The following is a 24366-nucleotide window of genomic DNA, read 5'->3' on the forward strand; positions in this document are numbered from 1 at the left end:
AACTTGCCCCTTTTAGGTTGCGTCTTGGAGTCTCTTGATACCAAGGGCTGCCTCATTTATTTTGCCGTACTACTAAAGCTGGGGCTGCCACAATGGCAGTGCAGTTAAGGGCATTCTTTTATATCAAGCTTTTGTGAGGGAGGAAAAGTACTTACCTAGTGGTGATGAGAAAATCAAGCTTGGTTCATTTTCAATGGCATCAATGGGCATCTTTTCAGTCTTGGGTTTTATATAACTTTTGTAAGGTTTTAAATGCTGTTAACTCCTAAGTCTTTGAGTTGTGGAAATCAATTCAGGATGAGTAAATTCCTCAAGATTTAAAGCATCTATGCTTTTGAATCTCCTGGCTAAAATAGTCAGCCTAAGGAATTAGTAGAAATTTTAATTTGTCTAAAGCGGTTATATGATTTATTTAAATCCAGAAATGGTATTTTTTTATACTAGGGAGACCAACATTTTCCATATGCTAATCCAGAAGAAATTTCAGATCAGTTCAGTTGTTTCAGGGGGAGTTTTTGGGAGGGGAGAAGGAAGGTATGTTTATATAAATGTTAAAATCCTAATCAATTAAATGATTAAAATGGAACATATATCTTATGTTATGCAATAATACCTTGTTGATAATTCACTTTCATCCTTGACCTAGATTATGAATGATCAGCTTTTACTTTGAAATTAAATTGGGTTTAGTGTGTAAAACATTCAAAATCACAAGTTCTAGAATGCACTGACTATTCCACTTCAGTTCAGCTTCTGTCTCATTTGTTTTACTGTAGCTTGATTTACGTATCTAATTTGAACCTTTTAATTGATTAAATTATTTGGCTGCCTTGTTTGATTTTCGTAAGATGCTGTAATTGCAGAATTCAATGTAAGCAAGCATTTTTGATTCACAAACAAGCTTTCGCAAGTCTTGAAATTCACTGGTTCAAAATCACCAGCCCTTCTTATAAGTGGACCTTATGTCGTCCTGACCTGGAGTGCTCGTTTTGCTGCCCAGTGTCTTGCTAAACGATGATAACTCTGAACATAGGAATAAAAACTGAAAATGCTGGAAATACTCAGCAGATCTGCAGCCTCTGTGGAGAGAGAAACAGAGTATGTTTCCCTCTCCACAGATGCTGCCAGACCTGCTGAATACCTCCAGCATTTTGTTTGTCTTCATTTCAGAATTCCAGCATTCACTGTATTTTGCTTCTGAACATGAGAAATTTTACAGCATACACCAGCTATTGAAATATAACTAGTGCTACCACATGAATTATTTTCTCTTTAAGAAAGGCAGACTGTACGATCGTTCTCCAGAGACGAGGTGCAGGCTTTGGATGAATAGTTTGTTTATTGACATAACATGCACCGATGAATAGTATATAGTTGATATAATAGAACCACATTCCTTAGGATATAGAACCAAAAAGGGCTACTTGCTTTTTCTTAGTCAGCTCTATTGTAGATTTCCCTAGTTGTATCTCTTCAAAATTAAGCTAATTTAGACTTTTGAAAGTACTGGCTGCCCTTTACCACTGACCACAAACTCTCAGATCTTTGTGACTGAGAAGGCTATCCTTATCATGCTTCACATGGGTACAAATGACATAATTAGGAGTAAGAAAGAAGTTCTGCATCAGGAGCATGAGCAGCTTGGAACTGAATGAAAAGGCAGAACTCTATTCAGAGCCACGAGCAAATTGGCATAGGGTAAATAAGATCAGAGAGTTCAGTGTGTGGCTTGAAGATTGGTGTGGGAGAAGTGAGTTTCAATTCATGGAGCATTGGCACCAGTATTGGGGAAAGAGGGAGCTTTACCATTGGGTTGGCCTTTGCCTGAACTGCACTGAGCCCAGAGTCCTAGTGAATCATTTAAATAGGGATATAGAGAGGATTTAGATTAAATAGTGGTGGAGGGAAGGTTCACGAGAGGGGAGATTTGAAGTTAGAGAAAGGACAAAACAATAGACTATGGTAACAATAAGGGTAATGGTAACCAGAGTGTGACAGGATGGCACAGTGTAGGAACATATGGGTGCACCAGCAAATAAGGTTAAAGTAGGGAAAATTTGTAAAAAGACAGAATTAAAAGCTCTTTATTCATAATAATATGTATGAATTGATAACACAAATGGAAATACCATTGATCGTGATTCAAAAATCCACCTCATGTATAAGACAACCCCATTTTTTGACTATTTTCGACCTATATTAATGATTTAGATGGAGGGACTGACTGTATTGGAGCCAAATTTGACAATACAGAGATAAGCAGTAAAGCAAATTGTGAAAAGGATACAAAGAGTTTGCAGAGAGATACAGATACTACAGATGGCAGCATATAAATTGAGCCAGCATATAAGACGACCCCATTTCTTTGGCATAAAAAATCATGTTTAGGCCTATACTTGGCATATAAGTTGACCCCCCCTTTTCTGCTGAGCAATGCTATACTTGCATTAGGAGTCAACTGGTATCCCATACTGAAGCTCACTTGCAACAGCTTGTAGATTGGTTCACCCGAGCCTGTGAGGTATTGGGACTGACTATCAGCGTCAGGAAGACCAAAGTTATGGGGCAGGATGTAGTGACTCCCCCTTCCATCAACATTGACAACTTCACTCTGGAGGCCATTGACAGTTTCACATGCCTTGGATCAGTAGTTACCAGCAACCAGTCCCTAGATGCCGAAATTCAGCACCAGGATTGCCAATGCCGCAGCTGTCATGTCAAAGTTGAGAAATAGGGCAGGATTTTCCCGTCGGCGTGTGGGGGGCAGGGCCCGCTTGCCGACACGTAAAATGACGTGCGGTGACGTTGGGCGGAACTCCCAACATCACCCTGCCCCATTTCAATTGTCAGGTAGGCGGGGGCTCAGCAGAATCAACTGTGCGCCCACCAACCTGTGAATGGCCTATTGAGGGCATTGACAGAGTCATTAAATTAATTAATGGACCTGCACGTCCAACCTTAAGGTTGGCGGGTAGGCCAGGAGCCCTGGCGGGAATTAGAAAAAGCGTGAAACCTCATCCATGGGTGGGATGAGGTTTTATGTAGGTTTTAAAAAATGTAATTGAAGTTTTTTTTAAAATTATGGACATGTCCCAACTCGTGACAGTGTAGGGATTCCCCCACGCCCGCACAGGGAGCGCATAGCGCTTCTGTGCGGATGTCACGCTGGGCGGACCTTAATTGGCCCGCCCATGTAAAATGACAGTGTGCCCCCAATTGGGGGCGCTGATTGGAGGCACGCCTCCGCCCGCCTGCACTTCAACGTCCCCCCTGACGGGGGGAAAATCCTGCCCATAGAGTGTGGATCAACAGCAAACTAAATGAAAATACAAAGCTCTATGTGTACTAGGCTATTGTGCTCTCAGCATCCTCCTTTTGCAGTAGTGATGCATGAATAACTTAGGCAAGTTAAGAAAAGCGGTTGAACAGCTTCCACCTCTGCTGCCTCAGATGAATATTGCGCATCTCCTGGGAGGACAGAATGCCGAATATGGAAGTATACCAGCTTGAAGGGACCTTAAGTATGTTTGCACTCTTGAGTGACCCTGTTGGCTGAATCATGTGAGTCAATTGGATAACGGCTGCATCCCGAAGACATGCTCTATGGCGAGCTTGCTGTTGGCATGAGACCAACAGGTCGCCCATGTCTGCGATACAAGGATGTCCGCAACCAAGACTTCAAGTCCGGGATTGGATCCAATGCATGGGAAGCCCTCGCTGCTGACCAGAGTACGTGGAGGTGAGCAGCCTGGAAGGCTGTGGAAAAAGCAGAGGAGAAAAGAAATGATCAGTAGATGGAAAATGACTCACCGGAAGAAAAAAATATCAGTTAACCTTGGGCCAACGCTATTCATCTGTGCTAGCTATGGGAGGGACTGCAATTAATGAATTGGCCTTCAGAGCCACAGCAGACGATGTTCAACACACAAGTGATATACTCCCTGGGCACATTCCATCATCTCCTGAGATGGACAGATGTCAATAACGTAACAATTTTCAGAGCCTTTGGATCAGTTTTTCATTTTGTTTGCACTGCTGCATTGTCATATGTGTGGCCTGCATTAAGTGAAGAATTATATCAAATCATACTCTCCCTGTTTTTTAGTTTTTAAAAAAACTCACCAACATTGCTGAACGTTTCTGTGGCTGATCAAAATGGTTCACCCTAAAGACATCCAGTAAAGCAAAATGCATTCTACTTCAAATTCAGATGACTAAAATTGCAAAACAGTAATGTTTATTATACAAGTACATTGATTTAGCTTGCACAAAATATTAACTACTATTTCAAGCCCTTGGGTTGAAGATTTGAATATGTTATCTGTTGGGGGCTTTTTTTTCCACAGTGCAATATTAAGGGAGTTCTGCAGTCTTGGAAGAGTGCTGTTTTGGATTAAATGTTAAGACCCAGCCTGCTCAGATGGATGTAAAAATATCCCATGGCACTATGGAGTGTTCTCGCTGACATTTATCCCCAATGCAGTACCTAAATCAGATTATCTAATTATTTATGTCATTGCTGTTTTTGGGACTTTGTGCACAAATTGGATTCTGTGTTTGCCGGCAATACAGGAGTGATTACGCTTCAGAAATGCTTTGGGACATTCCAAGGATGTGAAATGTACTGTATAAATGCAAGTCTGTTTTGAACATCAGTCTTGTCTGTGCTGTAGGAATTGAAAACCATTAGACTGATATTTTATCTGATTTTTGTAACAACTCTTAGGATTGTTTCAGATCATCCATCTAAATATTGAAGTGTGACAAAATGTAATTATGTACATAATGCAACAGGCCTTTTATGACATTGGGGGGGTTGCGGTTTTGGGAAACTTTCAACTTTACTTGCCTGGCTGGGTAACCTGGTGAAGTAAATCATGTGCCTGTTGCAGAAAATGCCTGATTTTCATTCCACTCATATCAGTAGAATGAAAATGGGACGGGTTCTGTAATGGGTGCCTAACACATTTTCTCCTTTTATTTTTCAGTTTCTGATGAAAGGTCATCAACCTGAAATGTTAACTCTGTTTCTCTCACCACAGAAGCTGCCAGACCAGCTGAGTATTTCCAGTCCATGCAATCTCTTCATAGCTAAAATTCTCCATTCTTGGCATTATCCTCATAAATCTGCTCATAGCCTCTCCAGTGCAAACACCTCCTTTCTGTAATTTGGCGACCAGAACTTCATGCAGTACTCCAGCTGTGGCCAAACTAATGTTTTATATAGTTGTAGCATACCCTCCCTGTTCCTAAACTCTAGGCCTGGGCTAATAAAGGAGAGTATCGCAAATGCCTTCTCAACCACCTTCTCTGCCTGCCCTACTACCTTCAGGGATATGTGGACATAGACTCCAAGGTTCCCTTCCCTCCATCCTACCATTTATTGTGCATTCCCTTTGTGTTTTCCCTCCCCAAATGCGCACACTTCTCCCTATTAAATTCCATTCGCCACTTCTCTGCCAAACTGACCAGTTCATTAATAGCTTCCAGCAGCCTACAGCTTGCATTGAAACAGTGCCTTTCATGAGCTCATAGCATCCCAAAGAGCTTTACATGAAATGAACTAATTGTGAAGTGTAGTCACTGTTGTAGAGAAATGCACCAGCCAGTAGAGTAATGTTTTGATGTGTATTTGGTTCCATTACTTGCACTTTCTTGCTGTATATGAGACCAAAAAAACCTAACTTTAATCAGTTCCTTGTTTTGCTTTTTCTTCTCTTGTCTCCAGGCCAGTGGGGCAGCCAAAGGTTAAAGAGTTTTTTATACAGAATCCAAGCTGGGAGTTGCCAGTCATATTGGTTTCAGTGTTTACGTTGAGTAGACATTTCCATGTACCTCCTGTAGATAACGTGGTAAGTATTCACAAGCCTGCTGACGGTCAGCTTAAGCAAATAGCGGTACCCTTGTAACTTTTGCTGGTATCTGCAAGAAATAAAATTGATATTGACAATGTTCATTCATTCATGAACTGTTGATTGACCAAAACAAGTCTAGTGAAGTTGAATAGTTAAAACTGGTTCTAGATTTTCAGAGTGATGAAGGCTTATTGAAGAGAGTTATATGCAATGGTTTCAAGGAGCTGCTCATTTTTAGTAACTTGGTTGACTGCAGTTTTTAATATCAAAAAATCACTAAGGTGAAATTGTGGCCTATATGAGAGTTGATTTATTTTTTGGTTGTACAAAAAGTGTGTAAAATTTACATTTGTTGCACTTAATGAATAAAATTCTTGTGTTTTAGAAAAAACTGGCATTCTCAGAAAACCACAAGAATTGAAATGTCTGTAACATTGCTGTTGCAGATCCTTTAATGCTCTGAGAACTTTTTCTTTGGATGACATTGTCAGCTTTTATTATGATAGTCCAATATTCACATTGGTGAAAATGTAATTGTGACTCAACTTCCTCAGCACTGCAGGATTGGTGCAAAGAAACTTAGCCACAGTTCTGCAGCAAAGGAAAACCTAACCATAATTACTTCCTGAAATGCCAGACGTCTCAAGACGGCAGAACCAAGCACTGAAAAGACCATTATTTTAGGGTTCAACACAATAAAACTGTTTTATAATTGTGGAACTTTACATGTTGTGCTGCATTTGTGATCCTAAACAACATTTTGGGAAAATGTCATATTGAACAGCTCCATTGTTGGAAAATAAGTGGATTGTCCTTTAAAAGCTTTGGGAAAAACTTCTTCCTCAAGGTGTCTGCTATTGACAGTAGCTCAGGGAGAAAGTTGTTTGGATCAAGTATAACATAAATTGCAATCTAATAGCACAAGATGTTAGTGAAATTTCATTTTGCTGCATTAATAACATTTTTAATAGCTGCAAGTATGGCACAACCACATCAGTGTTTAATCTATGTGTCAAGTGTTATTGTGCGAAGGAGACATATATATAGACTGTAATTATCTTCAAGAGAACTTAACATTGTGTTTTTTACCCTCCAGGTAATTCCAGCAGGAGGAAACATTCTATTTAGAGTTATCTTCCTACCCACAGAAGAGGGCAACATGCAAAATTCTTTATTTATAAACACTTCTACCCATGGGACTCTTTCATATCAGGTTAGTATATAGACTTAATTCTAGAGCACTCTCTGAAAATCCCTTTGCAAAGTGCACACAAGAGACACAGGTGTATCTGCTGTATTATATTGTGCAGTATCATAATACAGAACAAAGTATGCACCATTTGTACTGTGCTTTAAAGTGTATTTTTATTGTGGAGAAAGGAAATGAAATGAAAAGTAATTAAGCAGTTTACTTCACTTTACTTCAGTGCCTAATGAAGTTTATGCACAAGTCTGTAGGTAAATGTCGTTTAGGTTTCATGCCTTTTGTCACTCATACCTTTTGGCGGTTGTTAGCCAAATCTGGTCATTTAGACTCTCAGCTGCTCATGTCCTTCTGTTCTTTCTCCTCTTCTCCGTCACTTGTGTTCTGTACTGGTTTTTGTATTTGTTGAACTCATGGATAAATTGAAGATTATGTACATAACACGTTGTTGCATATGCTTGTCTTAAATACACTTTAATATTAATGGAATAGATGGAGCATTTAAACTAATTTTGCAGTGGATGGGAACCTGTATGTAGCATTAGAAAAGAGAAACAAGGTGCACAAAGGATTGGCAGAGTCTGATAGCACAAGAGTAAGAAATAGTAAAGTATTATGTGGGGTCAGACGAAGAAGGAATACAGTAAGATCTAATTTAGGTTTACAGTGCATGTAGTGACATGAAGTGTGGTATGTAAGTTTTGTGAGCTGCAGGGGTAAATACATGGAAATATGATGTTCTGGCGTTAACTGAGGCCTGGCTCAAAAAAACAGCAGGACTGGCTACTTAATATTCCTGGATATAAGGTGTTCAGGCAAAGTAGGGAAGGAAAGAAAAGAGGCAGTATTGAATAAGGAGACTAATACCGTGCTGGAGAGAAAGGGTATCCTAGAGGAGTCAAGGACAGAATCTGTTTGGTCAGAGTCAAACAATATGGGTGCCATTACACTACTGATTGTAATATATGCATCACCAGCTAGCGGGAAAGAGATAGAGGGACAAATTTGCAAGGTAATTACAGAGGTGCAAGAGCCATAGAGTATTGATAATTGGTGATATTGATAATGAATTATCCTAGTATGACTGGGATAATAGTGTAAATGACAGAGAGGAAGAGGACTTTCTGAAGTGTGTTTAGGAGAATTTTCTTGACCAGTATGTTCCTGGCCCGAGGAGAAAGGAGGCATTTGCTGGATCTGGCTCTGGAGAATGAGATGGGTCAAGTGTTAGTAGGGGAAAATTTAGGGGACAGGGATCATAGTATCATAAAGTTTAGATTAGCTATAGAAAAGGACAAGGGGCAATCTACAGTAAAAATGCTTAATTGGGGAAGGGCCAGTTTCGTTGGCTTGAGAACAGATCTGTCCAATGTAATTTGGAATGAAAAGCTGAGAACTAAATCTATAACAGAACGATGGGCTTCCTTTAAAAGAGGATATGGGTTGGGTACAGTCAAGGTACGTTCCCACAAGAGGGAAAAGTGGTAAAAACAAAGCCAGAGACCCTGAATGACAAAAGAGACAGAGAGTAAGATGAAGCAGAAAAAGGTTGCGTATGTCAGATAGCAGGCTGATAATACTGATGAGATCCATGTTGACTATAGAAAGTTCAGAGGGGAAGTATAAAGAAAATAGGAGCAGCAAAGAGAGAGTATGAGAAGAGAGTGGTAACTAACGTCAAAGCAAATCCAGAAGTCTTTTACAAGTATATAAATAGGAAAAATGCCGTAAGAGGAGAGGGTAGGACCGATTAGGGACCAAAAAGGGGATGTATGCATGGAGACAGACTCCATGGCTGAGGTACAAAATGAGAACTTTGCATCTGACTTTTCCAAGAAAGAAAATGCTGCCAGAGTCACTGTGAAGGAGTAGGTAGTTATGATACTGGAGGGGATGAAAATTGATAGAGAGGAAGTATTAGAAAGGCTGGCTGTACTTTGATAAGTCACCAGGACTGGATAGGATGCATCCCTGGATGCTGAGTGAAGTAAGGGTGGAAATTGCAGAGGGACTGGCCATAATCTTCCAGTCCTCCTTAGATACAGGGCTGGTGCCAAGAGAATTGGAGAATTGCAAATGTTACAGCCATGTTCCAAAAAGGGTGTAAGGATCAACCCAGCTACCACAGGCCAGTGAGTTTAACCTTGGTGGTGGGAAAGCTGTTAGAAATTGTAATCTGGGCAAAATGTACAGTCATTTGGAGAATTGTAGATTTATTAAGGAAAGCCAGCACAGATTTGCTAAAGGGAAATCCTGTTTAACTGCCTTGATTGAGTTTTTTGATGAGGGTAATGCAGTTGATGTGATCCAAATGGTTTCCAAAAGGTGTTTTGATAAAGTGCCACATAATAGACTAGCCAACAAAGTTGAAGCCCATTGAATAAAAGTGGCAGTAGCAGCGTGGATACGAAGCTGACAGAGTGACAGTTTCGGCTGAAACTGCACTTTCTTACACAGATGCATATACGTTGATTATACATTAACACATAAATGAAAATACAGTCTGTCTGATGTGACTTCTGATTATACCAGTTCATGAATTACAACATGAATTAAGGTTCATTCATTACTTTTACAATCATCTTTCTCATGGTGAGAGGTTGTTTTTCAGACTGCAGGAAGGTATAAAATGGGACTTCCCAGATGTTGGTACCTAGGATCACTGCTTTTCATGATATATATTAATGACCTAAACTTGGGTGAACAGGGCACAATTTCAAATTTTGCAGATGACAAAGGTTTGGAAATATTGTGAACTGAGGAGGATAGTGATGGACTTCAAGGAGAATGGGCAGAGATGTGGCAGATGAAAGTTAATGCAGAAAAGTGTGAAGTGGTACAATTTGATGGGGAGAATGAGGAGAGGCAATATAAAATAAGGGTACATTTCTAAAGGGGATACAGGAACAAAGAGATCCTGGGGGTTTTATATGCACATATAGCAGGGCAGGTTGAGAAAGCGATTAAAAAACGTAGGATTCTGGGTTTTACAAATAGAGGCATAGAGCACCTCAAGAGAGCATAGGTGGTAAAATGGGCAGATACGTGGCAGATGAAATTTAATGCAGAGGAGTGTGAAGTGATGCATTTTGGTAGGAAGAATGAGGAGAGGTAATATAAAGAAGGGGTTCAAATCTAAAGGGGGCGCAGGAACAGAGACACATGAGGGAATATGTGGGCAAATCTTTGAAGGTGGCAGGGAAGGTTGAGAAATCGTTTAAAAAGGGGTATGGAATTCTGGTCTTATAGAAACATGGATTACAAAAGCAAGGAAATTGTAATGAACCTTTTTAAAACACTAGTTTGACCTCAGCTGGAGTGTTGTATTCAATTCTGGGTGCCATGCTTTCAGAAGGATTTGAAGGCTTTAGAGAGAAAAGATTTATGAGAATGGTTCCTGGGATGAGGCACTTCAGTTTTGTGGGTGGAATAAAGAAGCTGGCTGTTCTCAGAGAAGAGAAGGTTGAGAGGAAATTTGATAGAGCTGCTCAAAATCATGAGGGGTCTGGACAGAGTGGGTAGGAAAAAACTGTTCCTATTGGAGAAAGGGCCAAGAACCAGAAGACGACAGATTTAAAATGAATGGCAAAAGAACCAAAGGCGACATGAGGAAAAACATTTGTACACAGCAAGTGGTTAGGATCTGGAATGTCCTGCCTGAAAGGGTGGTTTGAGACAGATTGAATTGTTGCTTTCAAAACGGAATTGGATAATCACCTGAAGAGAGAAAATTTGAAGTGTTACATGAAAAGGGCGGGGGACTGGGACTAGCTAAATTGCTTTTGCAGAAGCAATGGGCCGACTGGCCTCTCCTGTGCTTTAATTCCATAATTTTACATTCAGATAATTGGGTTTAACTGATGTTGAGATATATGGATGAAATTGTGGTATTCCATGGTGGAATATTTATTTACTGTTGAAGTTGGCGTGTAAAGAGTGGCCACGTTATTGGATATGCTAGAGTACTGCTGTTAAAGGAATTGTACCCTGCATGAGATGGTGCCTATGGCGGAGGGGGGATGAAATTGGGCTGGGGGAAGGGGTTTATTTGATATCACATCAAACTGCTGTTCATTTAAATAGCCAATCTACAAGAAGGGAAGGAAAGAGAAAACTATATTGATATTACTTCAAACTCACTTCAAATTATTGAATGCACGGACTTGGCTCACCAGTAAGTTTAATTTCTGTAACTATTTTTAAATTGATCTCTTAGAAAACCTCTTGTTTTGTTTAAAATTTAATGAATGTATCTGCAGATTTTATAAACCCTGGCAAACAGATTAATCAAATAATCAAAATGCATGAGTTTTTCTAAATAAAGGAGTGGAGTAATCTGAATGAAGGGAAATCACACATTATAATTTTGTGTCGGCATTTAGTGCATTACTAAATTGTCACTTTTCTTTTCCTTTTTAAAAAAAAAAGATATTTGGTGTTGGAGTTTCCAGTACCCAAGTGGTGATGGGTGATCAACCATACTCAGATGACAAACTCGTACTTTTTCCACACATCCAAAATATTCAGGTTGGTGCATAATGTACTATTTGAAGACTGCCAATTGCTTGAATAAGCTTGTGCAAGCTGTATCAAAGCTTTAGGATAAACCTATGGCTGTATATTTCTTAATTGTTTACTCATTACTGAAATTATTTCTTTGATGTATCGAAATTGCTACTGTGACTTCCAGTGGATCAGATTCTCCCACTTTGGTGATTGGGGATGGGATGTGCCCGGACTTGCTCAATTTGGGTAGGCCTTTTCATTTCGGAATGATCTCTGCTGGAACAACAAGAGCACAGGGAACCAACCCAGTAACACCATTAGCTGGAGCAGGAAATTAGGCAATTGAACAGCTGTTAAAGGGCTGCTGCTTGCCGGTAAAGGCTGTGAGGGGATTTTGTCCAAGTTTTAAAGACGAAAGGATCATTTGCTTTCTGCTGGAAAAATTACAACTTAAAATTTTTAAAAACAATCTCTAGAGAAGGTGGGTGAACATCTCCCATTTAATGAAAACGCCCTTGGAAGGCTTGCTACAGGTTGACTTCTTTTATATGATGCAAGTGTGCAACATGCAGTAGATATTGATAGTTTTTGATAGGGTATTCAGTAGGTGCTGGTCTGAACAGTTCCAGACAGGAGAATCCTTCCTTTAGCATAGCAGTAGTTTGCTCCATAGTAATTCCAGTTGAGGCATATGCCTCATATTTATATTCAAAGGATCAGAAAATTCTCAAAGGGGAAGAGGATGGGAATGGAAGTTACCTCTGAGCTTACAGCTAGTCTCTACCAGCCATCTAACCAGACTCGCTTCATCTGCGGTCGTACACCCACTGAGCATTAATAAATTGAGCCCCGAGACCCAATGAGTGCCATCTATCGTACAAGGTGCTCTTGGGAGCTCTGCTGCTTGGTTAGAAATCCTGTGCCATGTCCATTGTTGCCTACTTTCCACAGGGAAAGTTATGAGGTGTTGCCTTTTGCAAACTTGCATCAGTCACTTGCTTAAGGCATCTATTAAAAACAGACTGGATAATTTGACACATATCACCCGTGTTGGTTTTTGAAGGTTTGATAGCAAAAATGCTGTAAGATAAGCTGTGTCTCTGACAGAAATAGTGTGCAGGTTAACCTTGGAGGGGATACATAGCTCTGTGGTAGCCTTAAATGCAAGTGTAAGAATAGTGTTGGCGTCATGCTTCTGGTGTAGTTGCATCTGTCCTTATCCCATGTAAACTCATTTCCCTCATCTTAATCCTGGAACACGATTGGAATTTCATCTGAGCACTTTGCTCCAAATTACTTTGCAATTGCAAGCAAGCCCACAGCAGAAAAATTATTGTGGAAGTAAAGTCTTGCAATACTGAAATTCTGCCCTTTGTCACAAAAATTAATGCAGTAAGAAAATACAGCAAAAAAAATAAACTTTTAGTGAAAATCCAACCAACTTTCAAAATCTGATAGCATTAAGGAATCATAAGAACATAACATAGGAAATAGGAACAGGAGTAGACCATTCGGCCCCTCGAGCCTGCTCTGCCATTCAATAAGATCATGGCTGATCTTCTTGTGTTTCAATTTCCACATTCCCATCTAACCCCGATAACCTTTGATTCCCTTGCCTAATGAGAATCTATTTACCTCTGACTTAAAAATATTCAATGACCCCGTCTCCACCACCTCCTGAGACAGAGAGTTCCAAAGTCGCACAACCCTCTGAGAGAAAAAAATTCTTCTCATCTCTGTCCTAAAAGGGCGACCCCTAATTTTAAAACAGCGCCTCCTAGTTCTGGACTCGCCCACGAGAGGGAACGTCCTTTCTACGTCCACCTTGTCAAGGCTGTTCAGGATCTTGTATACTTCAATCAAATCACCCCTCGCTCTTCTAAACTCCAGTGGAAACAAGCCCAGTCTGTCCAACCTTTCCTCATAAGACAACTCATTCATTCCAGGTATTAATCTAGTAAAACCCCCTTTGAACCGCCTCCAATGCATTTACATCCTTCCTTAAATAAGGAGACCAAAACCGCACACTATTCGAGGTGCGGTCTCACTAATGTCCTGTATAACTGAAGCATAACATCCTTTTATGTTCAATCCCTCTGGTAATAAAGGACAGCATTCCATTAGCCTTCTTAATTACTTGCTGTACCTGCATACTAACTTTTTGTGACTCGTACCAGAACACCTAGATCCCTCTGCACTTCTCAATTATGCAACCGTTCCCCATTTAAGTAGTACTCTGCTTTTTTGTTCTTCCTGCCAAAGTGAACATTTTCCCACATTAAACTCCATTTTCCAGATCTTTGCCCACTCACTCAACCTATCTATATCCATCTGCAACCTCCTCATGTCCCCTTCACAACATACTTTCCTACCTATCTTTGTGTTATCTGCAAATTTAGCTACCATGTCTTCACTCCCCTCATCTAAGTCATTGATATAAATCGTATAGAATAGTTACAGCACAGGAAGAGGCTATTTGACCAGTTGTGTCCATGCCACCTCAGCAAGAGCAGCTCAGTTAAGCCCTTTTCCTGGAACCCTGCAATATTTTTCTCTTTAAATCTTTTATGTCTTGAGTCTATGAGTTCACTAGTCAACTAAACTCAAATTGCACACCTTCATATACACTTGTTAGTTGATGCTCACTATCAATAATGGAGAGAGACTGACATAAGAACAAACTATGATTGTTTATTGCAACACTAAATCCTTGCTCCCGCAACCACCTCCAGCTCTAGACTTGCAATTAACCCAGTAGCCCACGCTGTACATTGGTTGGTCAGTACTGTCACATGATTAGTCCTCTTGCATTATCTTAAAGTTACATGGTACTCCACAAGATCCTTATCCAATTTTGTTTTTGGCTCTACTCTACTCAGGCAGTGCATTCCAGATCTTGGCATTTGCTCTGTAAAGATGTTTTTCCTCATGTGCTGTTGGTTCTTTTGCCACTCACCTTATCTTGGTGTCTTCTGGTTCTTGACCCTCATGGCAATGGGAACAGTTTCATGATTTTGAACACTTCCATCAAATCTTCCCTCAACCTTCACTAAGGAAAACAACCGCAGCTGGTTCAATCTATCCAGAAAATTGAAGGCCCTTATCCCTGAAACCATTCTCCAAAATCTTTTCTGCACCCTTTCTAATGTCTTCACATCCTAAAGCGTGGTGTCCAAAATTGGACACAATACTCCAGTTATGACTGAAGCAGAGTTTTGTAAAGGTTCATCATAACTTCCTTGTTTTTGTGCTCTATGCTGCCTCTATTTGTAAAGTCCAGGATCCTGTGCCTATTTAACCACTTCCTCAGCCTGCCCTGCCATACGTGCGCATATTGCCCTGGGCCTCTTTGTTTTTGTTTTCCCTTTAGAAATGTACCTGGTTTTATGTTGCCTCTCCTTGTGCTTTCTATCAAATTGTACAACTTTACCATTTAACGCACTCTGGGTGTCCCTCACAGCACTGAGGGTGTACCTACACCACATGGACTGCAGCAGTTCAGAAGGTGGCTCACCACTGCCTTCTCGAGGGCAATTAGAGATGGACAACAAATACTGGCCCAGTCAGCGATGCCTACATCCTGAGAGAATAAACAAAACTTCACACTTCTCTGCATTAACTCTCATCTGCCACGTGCCTGCTCATTCTACCCGTCTGTTTATGTCCCCTTAAAGTCTATCACTATCCTCCTCACAGTTCGCAATATTTCCAAAATTTGCCATCTCCAATTATTGAAATAGTGTGCTGTACACCGAAGCCTGAGTCATTAATATATATCAAGAAGAGCAATGGTCCTCGTACCGACCGCTATGGAATGCTGGTGTATACCTTCCTCCAGTCAGAAAAACAACCTTAAACACAAAACATTTGTTTCCAGTCACTGAGCCAACTTTGTATCCTTGCTGCCACTTTGCCTTAAAGTTCCTTGGCTTCAATTTTGCGGGTAAGTCTATGATGTGGCACTTTATCAAACATCTTTTGGAAGTCAATACACACCACACCAATCACATTATCCTCACCAGTCAACTGCTACCTCATCAAAAACTCAATCAAATTAGTTTAACATGATTTGCCTTTAACAATTCTGTGCTGGAATTCCCTAATTAATCCACAATTCTCCATCCAAGTGACTATTAATTTTTTCCTGGATTATTGTCTTTAAATTTTTCCCACCACTAAGGTTAAACAAACTGGCCTGTAGTTTGCTGGGTTTACCCTTACACCCATTTTTTGAACATGAATGCAACATTTGCAATTCTGCAGTCCTTTGCCACCAGTCCTATATGGAAAGAGGATTGGAAGATTATGGAGTGCCTCCACAATTTCCTCCCTTAACTCCCGCAGCATCCTTGGATGAATCTCATCCCATCCAGGTGACCTATCAACAGCCAGCCTTTCTAATGCCTCCTTGTCATGACAACGTTAAAGACAATCCCTCAAAGTGAGGTGAGCTAAGAATTTGTTTAGCCCCCTTTTAATTTGAGTGGTGCAATTTAAAAAGAACCTAACAGTCAAACTTTATTCTTAAACAAGTTAATGGTTAATTTATTGTAAAATTACTGCTGAAATCTAAGTAAAAATGATAAAATTATTAAAATGCAGATAAAGGATAAAGTACCTAAAGATAAGATTTTGAATACGCCTCTGTGAGATATTATTGTAGGCCCATTGCTTGAATCCCTTCTTTCCGAAATGAAGGAGTTGAAATTTGAGGTTCAGTTTGGCAGATGTGATGGCTTGTGAAGTCAAATAGTCATAGTTTTCCTTTGTAGGTGGACTCGATAGTTAGAGCAGATGGTGGGAGAGAGTAAAGGCTCCTTTCCTTGCTGGAGTCTACAGGCAACACTTGAAGATTGCCTGGTTTCTTCTCAGCAGACCAGGGCTGATTTTCTGGATGCCTTATTCTGTAACACCCGATGGCAGCGAACCCTAGCTCTCTCATGTGGCTCATGGCTGGTTCAGTTGAGAGCTGTGTGCTGGTATTGTATCTCACACTGCCACACAAAATGGCCTCTTACATTTATTCTTTATTTATACAGTTCAAAAGCACAAAAAATGGCTGCTATGTTAATTAGGTATTGTTTCAAACAAGGCCTAGAAGGTAGTTAGATTAAAGCAAAAAACTGCAGATGCTGGAAATCCAAAACAAAAATAAAAATACCTGGAAAAACTCAGCAGGTCTGGCAGCATCTGTGGAGAGGAACACCGTTAACGTTTCGAGTCCATATGACTCTTCAACAGAACTAAGTAAAAATAGAAAAGAGGTGAAATATAAGCTGGTTTAAGGGGGGGTGGGACAGGTAGAGCTGGAAAGAGGGCCAGTGATAGGTTGGAGATAGCCAAAAGATGTCATAGACAAAATGACAAAGAGGTGTTGAAGGTGGTGATATTATCTAAAGAATGTGCTAATTAAGGGTAGAAAGCAGGACAAGCAAGGTACAGATAGCCCTAGTGGGGGTGGGGTGGGGTGAAGGGAAGGGATTGAAATAGGCTAAAAGGTAGAGATAAAACAATGGATGGAAATACATTTAAAAATAATGGAAATAGGTGGGAAAAGAAAAATCTGTATAACTTATTGGGAAAAAAAGGGGGGGGATGGGAAAGGGGGTGGGGATGGAGGAGAGAGTTCATGATCTAAAATTGTTGAACTCAATATTCAGTCCGGAGGGCTGTAAAGTGCCTAGTCGGAAGATGAGGTGCTGTTCCTCCAGTTTGCGTTGAGCTTCACTGGAACAATGCAGCAGGCCAAGGACGGACATGTGGGCATGAGAGCAGGGTGGAGTGTTAAAATGGCAAGCGACAGGGAGGTCTGGGTCATGCTTGCGGACAGACCGAAGGTGTTCTGCAAAGCGGTCACCCAGTCTGCGTTTGGTCTCTCCAATGTAGAGGAAACCGCATTGGGAGCAACAAATGCAGTAGACTAAATTGAGGATGTGCAAGTGAAATGCTGCTTCACATGAAAGGAGTGTTTGGGCCCTTGGACGGTGAGGAGAGGGGAAGTAAAGGGGCAGGTGTTGCACCTTCTGCGGTTGCATGGGAAAGTGCCGTGGGTGGGGGTTGAGGTGTAGGGGGTGATGGAGGAGTGGACCAGGGTGTCCCGGAGGGAACGATTCCTGCGGAATGCCGGAAGATGTGTTTGGCGGTGGCATCATGCTGGAGTTGGCGGAAATGGCGGAGAATGATCCTTTGAATGCGGAGGCTGGTGGTGTGATAAGTGAGGACTTGGGGGACCCTATCATGGTTCTGGGAGGGAGAGGAAGGTGTGAGGGTGGATGCACGGGAGATGGGCCGGACGCAGTTGAGGACCCTGTCAACCACCGTGGGTGGAAAACCTCGGTTAAGGAAGAAGGAAGACGTCAGAGGAACTGTTTTTGAAAGTGGCAACATTGGAACGGAGGCGAAGGAACTGAGAGAATGGGATGGAGCCTTTACAGGAAGCGGGGTGTGAGGGGCTGTAGTCGAAGTAGCTGTGGGAGTCGGTAGGCTTGTAATGAATATTGGTGGACAGCCTATCACCAGAAATTGAGACAGGGAGATCTAGGAAGGGAAGGAAAGTGTCAGATATGGACCATGTGAAAATGATGGAGGGGTGGAATTTGGAAGCAAAATTAATAAATTTTTCCAGGTCCAGACGAGAGCATGAAGCAGCACCAAAGCAATTATTGATACCGGAGAAAGAGTTGTGGGAGGGGGCCAGAGTAGGACTGGAACAAGGAATGTTCCACATACCCCATAAAGAGACAGGCATAACTGGGGCCCATGCGGGTACCCATAGCCACACCTTTTATTTGGAGGAAGTAAGAGGAGCTTAAGGAGAAATTGTTCAGTGTGAGGACAAGTACAGCCAGACGGAGGAGAGTAGTGGTGGATGGGGAATGTTTGGGCCTCTGTTCAAGGAAGAAGCAGAGAGCCATCAGACCATCCTGGTGGGGGATGGAGGTGAAGAGGGATTGGACGTCCAATTGGAGGTGGTTGGGGCCAGGGAACTGGAAATTGTTGATATGATGTAGGGTGTCAGAGGAATCACGGATGTAGGTGGGAAGGGACTGGACAAGGGGAGAGAGAATGGAGTCAAGATAGCAAGAAATGAGTTCCGTGGGGCAGGAACAGGCTGACATGATCGGTCTGCTGGGACAGTCCTGTTTGTGGATTTTGGGTAGGAGGTAGAAGCGGGCCGTCCGAGGTTGGAAGCTGTGGAAGGATGATCTCCAGAGGAGATGAGGTCAGTAACAGTCCTGGAAACAATGGCTTGATGTTCAGTGGTGGGGTCATGGTCCAGGGGGAGGTAGGAGGAAGTGTCTGCAAGTTGATGCTCACCTCTGCGAGGTAGAGGTCAGTGCGCCAGACAACAACAGCACCACCCTTGTCAGCAGGTTTGATGACAATGTCAGGGTTGGACCTGAGAGAATGGAGTGCAGCAAGTTCAGAGAGAGGGACAGGTTAGAGTGGGTGAGAGGACCGGAGAAATTGAGACGACTAATGTCATGCCGACAGTTCTCAATGAAAAGATCAAGAGAAGGTAAGAATCTAGAGGGAGGGGTCCAGGTGGAGGGAGAATATTGGAGGCGAGTAAAAGGATCCGATCCGTTGAACGGGGAGAGGACTCCTGCCCAAAGAAGTGAGCACGGAGACGAAGGCGGCGTAAGAAGAGTTCAGCATCATGCTGAGCCCGAAATTAATTGAGATGAAGATGCAAGGGTATGAAACTAAGTCCTTTGTCGAGCACTGATCGTTCAGCATCGGAGAGGGGAAGGTCAGGGGGTATGGTGAATACACGGCTGGGGCTGGGATTGGAAGACCGGATGGGGACAGAGGGACAGGCAGGGGTGGAGGGTCCTGGATGGGTGTTGGTGTCGATGAGTTGTTGAAGCTTGTGTTCCTTTGCACCTGAAAGAAAGAGACAAAGTTTCTTGTTGAGGCGTCGGATGAGACGAAAAATAAAATGAACCTGGGGGCACGGGCAGCTTAGAAATAGGGTGCGGCGGTGCTGCTGGAGGGAGAGGTCGAGTGTGTTCATATGGCGGCGCATGGCACTGAGTGTGGATCTCAGAACACGACGAGAACAGCAGTCCGAAGAGCGCTGTGTGTCCTGGAGATACCTGTAATCCTGGGTGGGTTCGAAACATGAGGGATGGAACTTCAGTTGGAATCCACATGGGGTAAGTCGGAGACGGAGACAGTCACTGAGGAAGGAAATATGCCTGTGAAAGCGGGTTTTAGTAAACACCTTGTCAAACACCAGGAGAGAAGTGGAAAGCAATGAAGGTGAACAAGGCAAAGGAGAGATACGGAAATCCTGTCAGAGAGAAGAGCAATACTTCTTCAAGGTTGGCATTCCTTGAAGAGAAGTGGCAATCAATTAAACACTAAGATAAAAGCAAAAAACTGCGGATGCTGGAAATCCAAAACAAAAATAAAATTACCTGGAAAAACTCAGCAGGTCTGGCAGCATCTGCGGAGAGGAACACAGTTAACGTTTCGAGTCCGTATGACTCTTCAACAGAACTAAGTAAAAATAGAAAAGAGGTGAAATATAAGCTGGTTTAAGGGTTGGGTGGATCAGGTAGAGCTGGATAGAGGGCCAGTGATAAGTGGAGATAGCCAAAAGATGTCATAGACAAAAGGACAAAGAGGTGTTGAAGGTGGTGATATTATCTAAGGAATGTGATAATTAAGGGTAGAAAGCAGGACAAGCAAGGTACAGATACCCTAGTGGGGGTGGGGTGGGGTGAAGGTAGTTAGATTGCAGTGTTTGAAGAGATTCTTCCTACCAGCAACAGTGAAGCTGTGAATTCTCACACTCTTAGAAGATTCAGTTGTGTTGTCCAAGGCATCTTAGAATCAGTCACCAAGAGAATCATTAATAATTCAGATAACACAGTTCAAAAATGTTTAAGCAATCATTTGTGGAGACAACTGTCTGCTGAGACTGCAATCTTCAAAAGACTTTTAAAACATAAAGGTTTTTAAAGCAAGAATGCACTTTTAATAATTTTCCTTAAAAATCCACAATATCATAACAGTACGGTCATGAGACTCCCCTTAATCAATATTTAGCCCATCCAGTTTCTCAGTTATCTCCCCTTTCACAATGGCTATAGCACAGCTTCTTCCTTTTTAAAGACAGATGCAAAGTACTCATTTAATACTTCAGTTTAACCTCTGCCTTTTTGTGTAGATCCCCTTTGGGTGTCTAGTCACTCCACTCTTTCCTCTTGCTACCCTTTTTTTATTTATATGAAAGACTTCTGGATTCCATTTTATACTAATTGCCATTTTCTTCTCGTACTCTCTTTGCCTCTTTGATTTCCTTTTTCATTTCCACCTTGAACTTTCTGTACTCAGCCTTACTTATAATATCGACATGACACCTGTAACACAACCCCTTTTTCTGCCTCATCCTACTGTCTCTTTTGTCATCCAGGAAACTCTGGCTTTGCTCCCCCCATAAATAAGGGAATATATCTTGATTGTACCCAAACTATCTTCTGACCAGTGTTCTGTTAATGTTTTGCATGCTAATCTATGATTCCAGTTAACCTGGGGCAGATCTGTTCTCATGCCACTGAAATTGCTTCTCCTCCAGTTTAGTATTTTTACTTTAGATTGCTCCTTGCCCTTTCTCATAGCTAATTCAAACCTTATGATACTATGATCACTGTCCCCTAAATGTTCCCCTACTGACACTTGATTCACTTGACCCACCTCATGCCTTGGAACCTCATTGGGCTGGAAACATACTGATCTAGAAAATTCTCTCGAACACACTTCAGGAACTCTTCCCCCCTTCTGCCTTTTACACTATTACTATCCCAGTCTGCTCGGATAATTGAAGTCCCCCATTATCACTACTCTGTAGTCTTTGCACTTCTCTGTGATTTCCCTGCAAATTTGCTCCTCTATATCTTTCCCAATAATTGGTGGCCTATAGAATACCCCCAGAAGTGTTATGACATTTTTTTTTGAGATAAGGAGCCAAATGCTCCTGACCATTTTTTTTAGCAGTGGATAAACTATGTAATGGGGTGTAGGGTTCTCAGCAGAGCTGCTGAGAAGAATGGAAAATCGGGTGTGGGATCAGTTGGAATTTATTTCCAAATTCAAATCAGACTGGTACTATACTGCAGCCTCCTTATGTCTCCCAGGTTTGCTTTGCTTTAGAATGGAACCTTCGCAGAATTTCCTGATGTGCTGTGATCATGGATGTTTATGATTTCTCCAGGCTCTTGCCAGAGTTATGGTGGGAGATCAGTAGTACCCCAGGCACCCTATCTCAGAGGGAAGGAAGGAACAAACAATTGTCACTAACTTATCCCAATTTTTTTTTCCCTTCTAGATTGAGACCTAGTAGTTGTGCAGATGTTAGTGGCCTAGATTGATAGGTTGGTGTGTCATGACTAAAGTTAGAACCATTCAGTAGCAGAGGCCAGGCAGGCTGAAGATGTGGTGATGTTTACCTGAAAGAAAATCGCGAAATTGAACGCAGTAGTTTTGTCAAACCAGTTTATTGTAGATTCACCATCATTAACTTTGCACTGAAGATTGCAAGCTATAGAAGAAAGTGTCCTGACCCTGTTTTCTCATTTGTCTGTCTGTTCATCTAGGAAAAAGCTTCAAATTGCACTCTATCAGAACTGAGTTTTGAACTTAATCTACCATTACAGAGCTATAAAGACTTCCAGGTACATGTGTCATGTATATTTAATATAAATTATACCGTGGGATTTTGGAATGAGTGGAAAGGTGAATAAAACAAAATTGATCTCCCTGCTGAAATAGTGTAGTTAATTTAATTGCATGTATTTTATGTACAGTATTTTACCTTGATCACAGAACTGGTTTAATTCAATCCTGGATGTGCAAAGTGGTAGATCATGTAGCAAAGGATTAAATAATAAATTCCCTGGACCATTTACTTTTTTAATTCACTCTTCCCTCATCCATAAACCTGTGGAGTGTTACTTTAGCTCAGCGAGTAGCACTCAGTTGAGGTCAAAAGATTGTTGGTTTAGCACTTGTGCACATATGGGAAGATCTTCCGGTTGGCGAGAAGGGGCGGGGCCCAATCGCCGACACGTAAAATAATGCGGAATGACGTCGGGTGGGACTCCCGATGTCACCCCGCATCACTTCCATTTTCAGGTTGGCGGGGGCGCAACCAAACCAGCTGCGCGCCCGCCGACCTGTCAACAGCCTATTGAGGCCATTGACAAAGTAATTAACATCATTAATGGACCTGCCTGCCCAACCTTAGGGTAGGCGGGCAGGCCAGGAGCCCTGGTGGGCTTAAGAAAAAGCATGAAACCTCATCCATGGGCGGGATGAGGTTTTATGAGGGTTTTAAAATATTTAATAAAGGTTTCAGTAAAAGTGATGGACATGTCCCAACTCATGTGACAGTGTCACATGATGGGACATGTCAGGGAAATGTCAGGGAAATGTTGCTATCATTTGCTTACCAGTTTTAAATTTGGAGCCAGTCTCCCTGAGGCAGCACTTAGCCTCAGCGAGATCTGTGTGCTATTTCACGTGCATGCACGAAAGAGCGCACTCTTGGCTGAGGGAACCCCCCCGCCCGCACAGGGAGTGCATAGCGCTTCCTGGCGGACATCACGCTGGGAAGGCCTTATTTGGCCCGCCCACATAAAATGGAGGCACGCCCCCGATTGGGGGCGCCGATCAGAGGTGCGCCTGCCCGTGTCCAGTCCTGCACTCTCTCTCTCCCCACCCCCCTCCCGACAGGGGGAAAATTTTTCCCATAATGTCGGCTGACATTTCAGTGCATCACTGTGGGCATGCTGGAGGTGCTGTTTTTCAGATGAGGCACAGAATTCAGCAGGCACTTTTTCAGTTAAGAACGGAGGACATACTTGAAATGAAATCAGAACATGCTGGAAAAACTCAGCAGGTCTGGCAGCGTCTGTGGAGAGAGAAACAGAGTTAACATTTCAAGCCCAATATGACTCCTCTTCATAATTCGATGTGTTATGGTTTAGGATTTCCTTCTTAGTGAAAGGCTAGCCCCCCCTTGCTTAGTTTGCAACTAGCCATTCACCTAGGCAGAGCTGGCACATGGACACGGACTGAGGGGGGTGGGGGTGGAAGGCACATAAAATCTCACCACTGAGGAAATGGGCATGAGTTTTGATTGGATACTGAGGAAGGGTTCAAAGTTAGGCAAATATAAAACTGGGAAAGGGGGAGAGTGGAGAACGTATCCTTAACTTGGCTTGCATTGCATGAATTTAGGCAAATCAGCAAATTTAACTTGGGAGCATTACAGCTATTTTAGTATTGTTTTGCCATATTTGGCAATCCCCAGTTTACATCAAGCACTGACCCTGATGTCCATCTCTGAGATGGGCGTTGTAAGTTGTGTGGATTCTGTTAAATCCCAACTCGAAGGTTTCTTCAAGATTGGTGTAGGGTTTATGAATATGTTAAACAGACCATGATGGTGTTGATGATGTAACTATGACATCAGTAGTCAGATGACCAAGAGGCTCCAGGAGAGCAAGATGTAGAAAAGTTTGTGTCCTAAATACCATGTGCTTATCCTGAGGTCTTTGTAAATAGTTCTTGATAAATTGTTTGAAGTTAAACTATACCGACTATATCAAGCCTGCCAGAGGGAAGCAAAGCCTCGTCAAGGTTCAGTAAGACTAGAAAGCATGGTATTAGTAAATGGCACTGGTAATGGTATTAGTAAAACCTTATTAATGCTTGGCAATGACAGTGAAACAAAGGGTTTGCATTGTAGGAGTAAATTGCTTTGAGTTATTACTAGTCGGCTGAATATTG

General features: G+C 42.0%; 1 protein-coding gene across 2 annotated transcripts in view; it reads left to right on the forward strand.

Annotated features, from left to right (window-relative positions):
• tmem131l (transmembrane 131 like) overlaps positions 1 to 24366 on the forward strand; it is a 172767-nt gene that overhangs the window by 69813 nt on the left and 78588 nt on the right. For both annotated transcript variants that reach the window (XM_078541629.1, XM_078541637.1), the window contains exons 5-8: positions 5729 to 5852; positions 6952 to 7068; positions 11488 to 11586; positions 22170 to 22247. In XM_078541629.1, the coding sequence (XP_078397755.1) occupies positions 5729 to 5852; positions 6952 to 7068; positions 11488 to 11586; positions 22170 to 22247 (418 nt within the window). The remainder of the gene's footprint in view (positions 1 to 5728; positions 5853 to 6951; positions 7069 to 11487; positions 11587 to 22169; positions 22248 to 24366) is intronic.

The sequence above is a fragment of the Cetorhinus maximus genome, chromosome 1 (assembly GCF_964194155.1).
Source record: "Cetorhinus maximus chromosome 1, sCetMax3.hap1.1, whole genome shotgun sequence".
In the NCBI taxonomy this organism is placed as follows: Eukaryota; Metazoa; Chordata; class Chondrichthyes; order Lamniformes; family Cetorhinidae; genus Cetorhinus; species Cetorhinus maximus.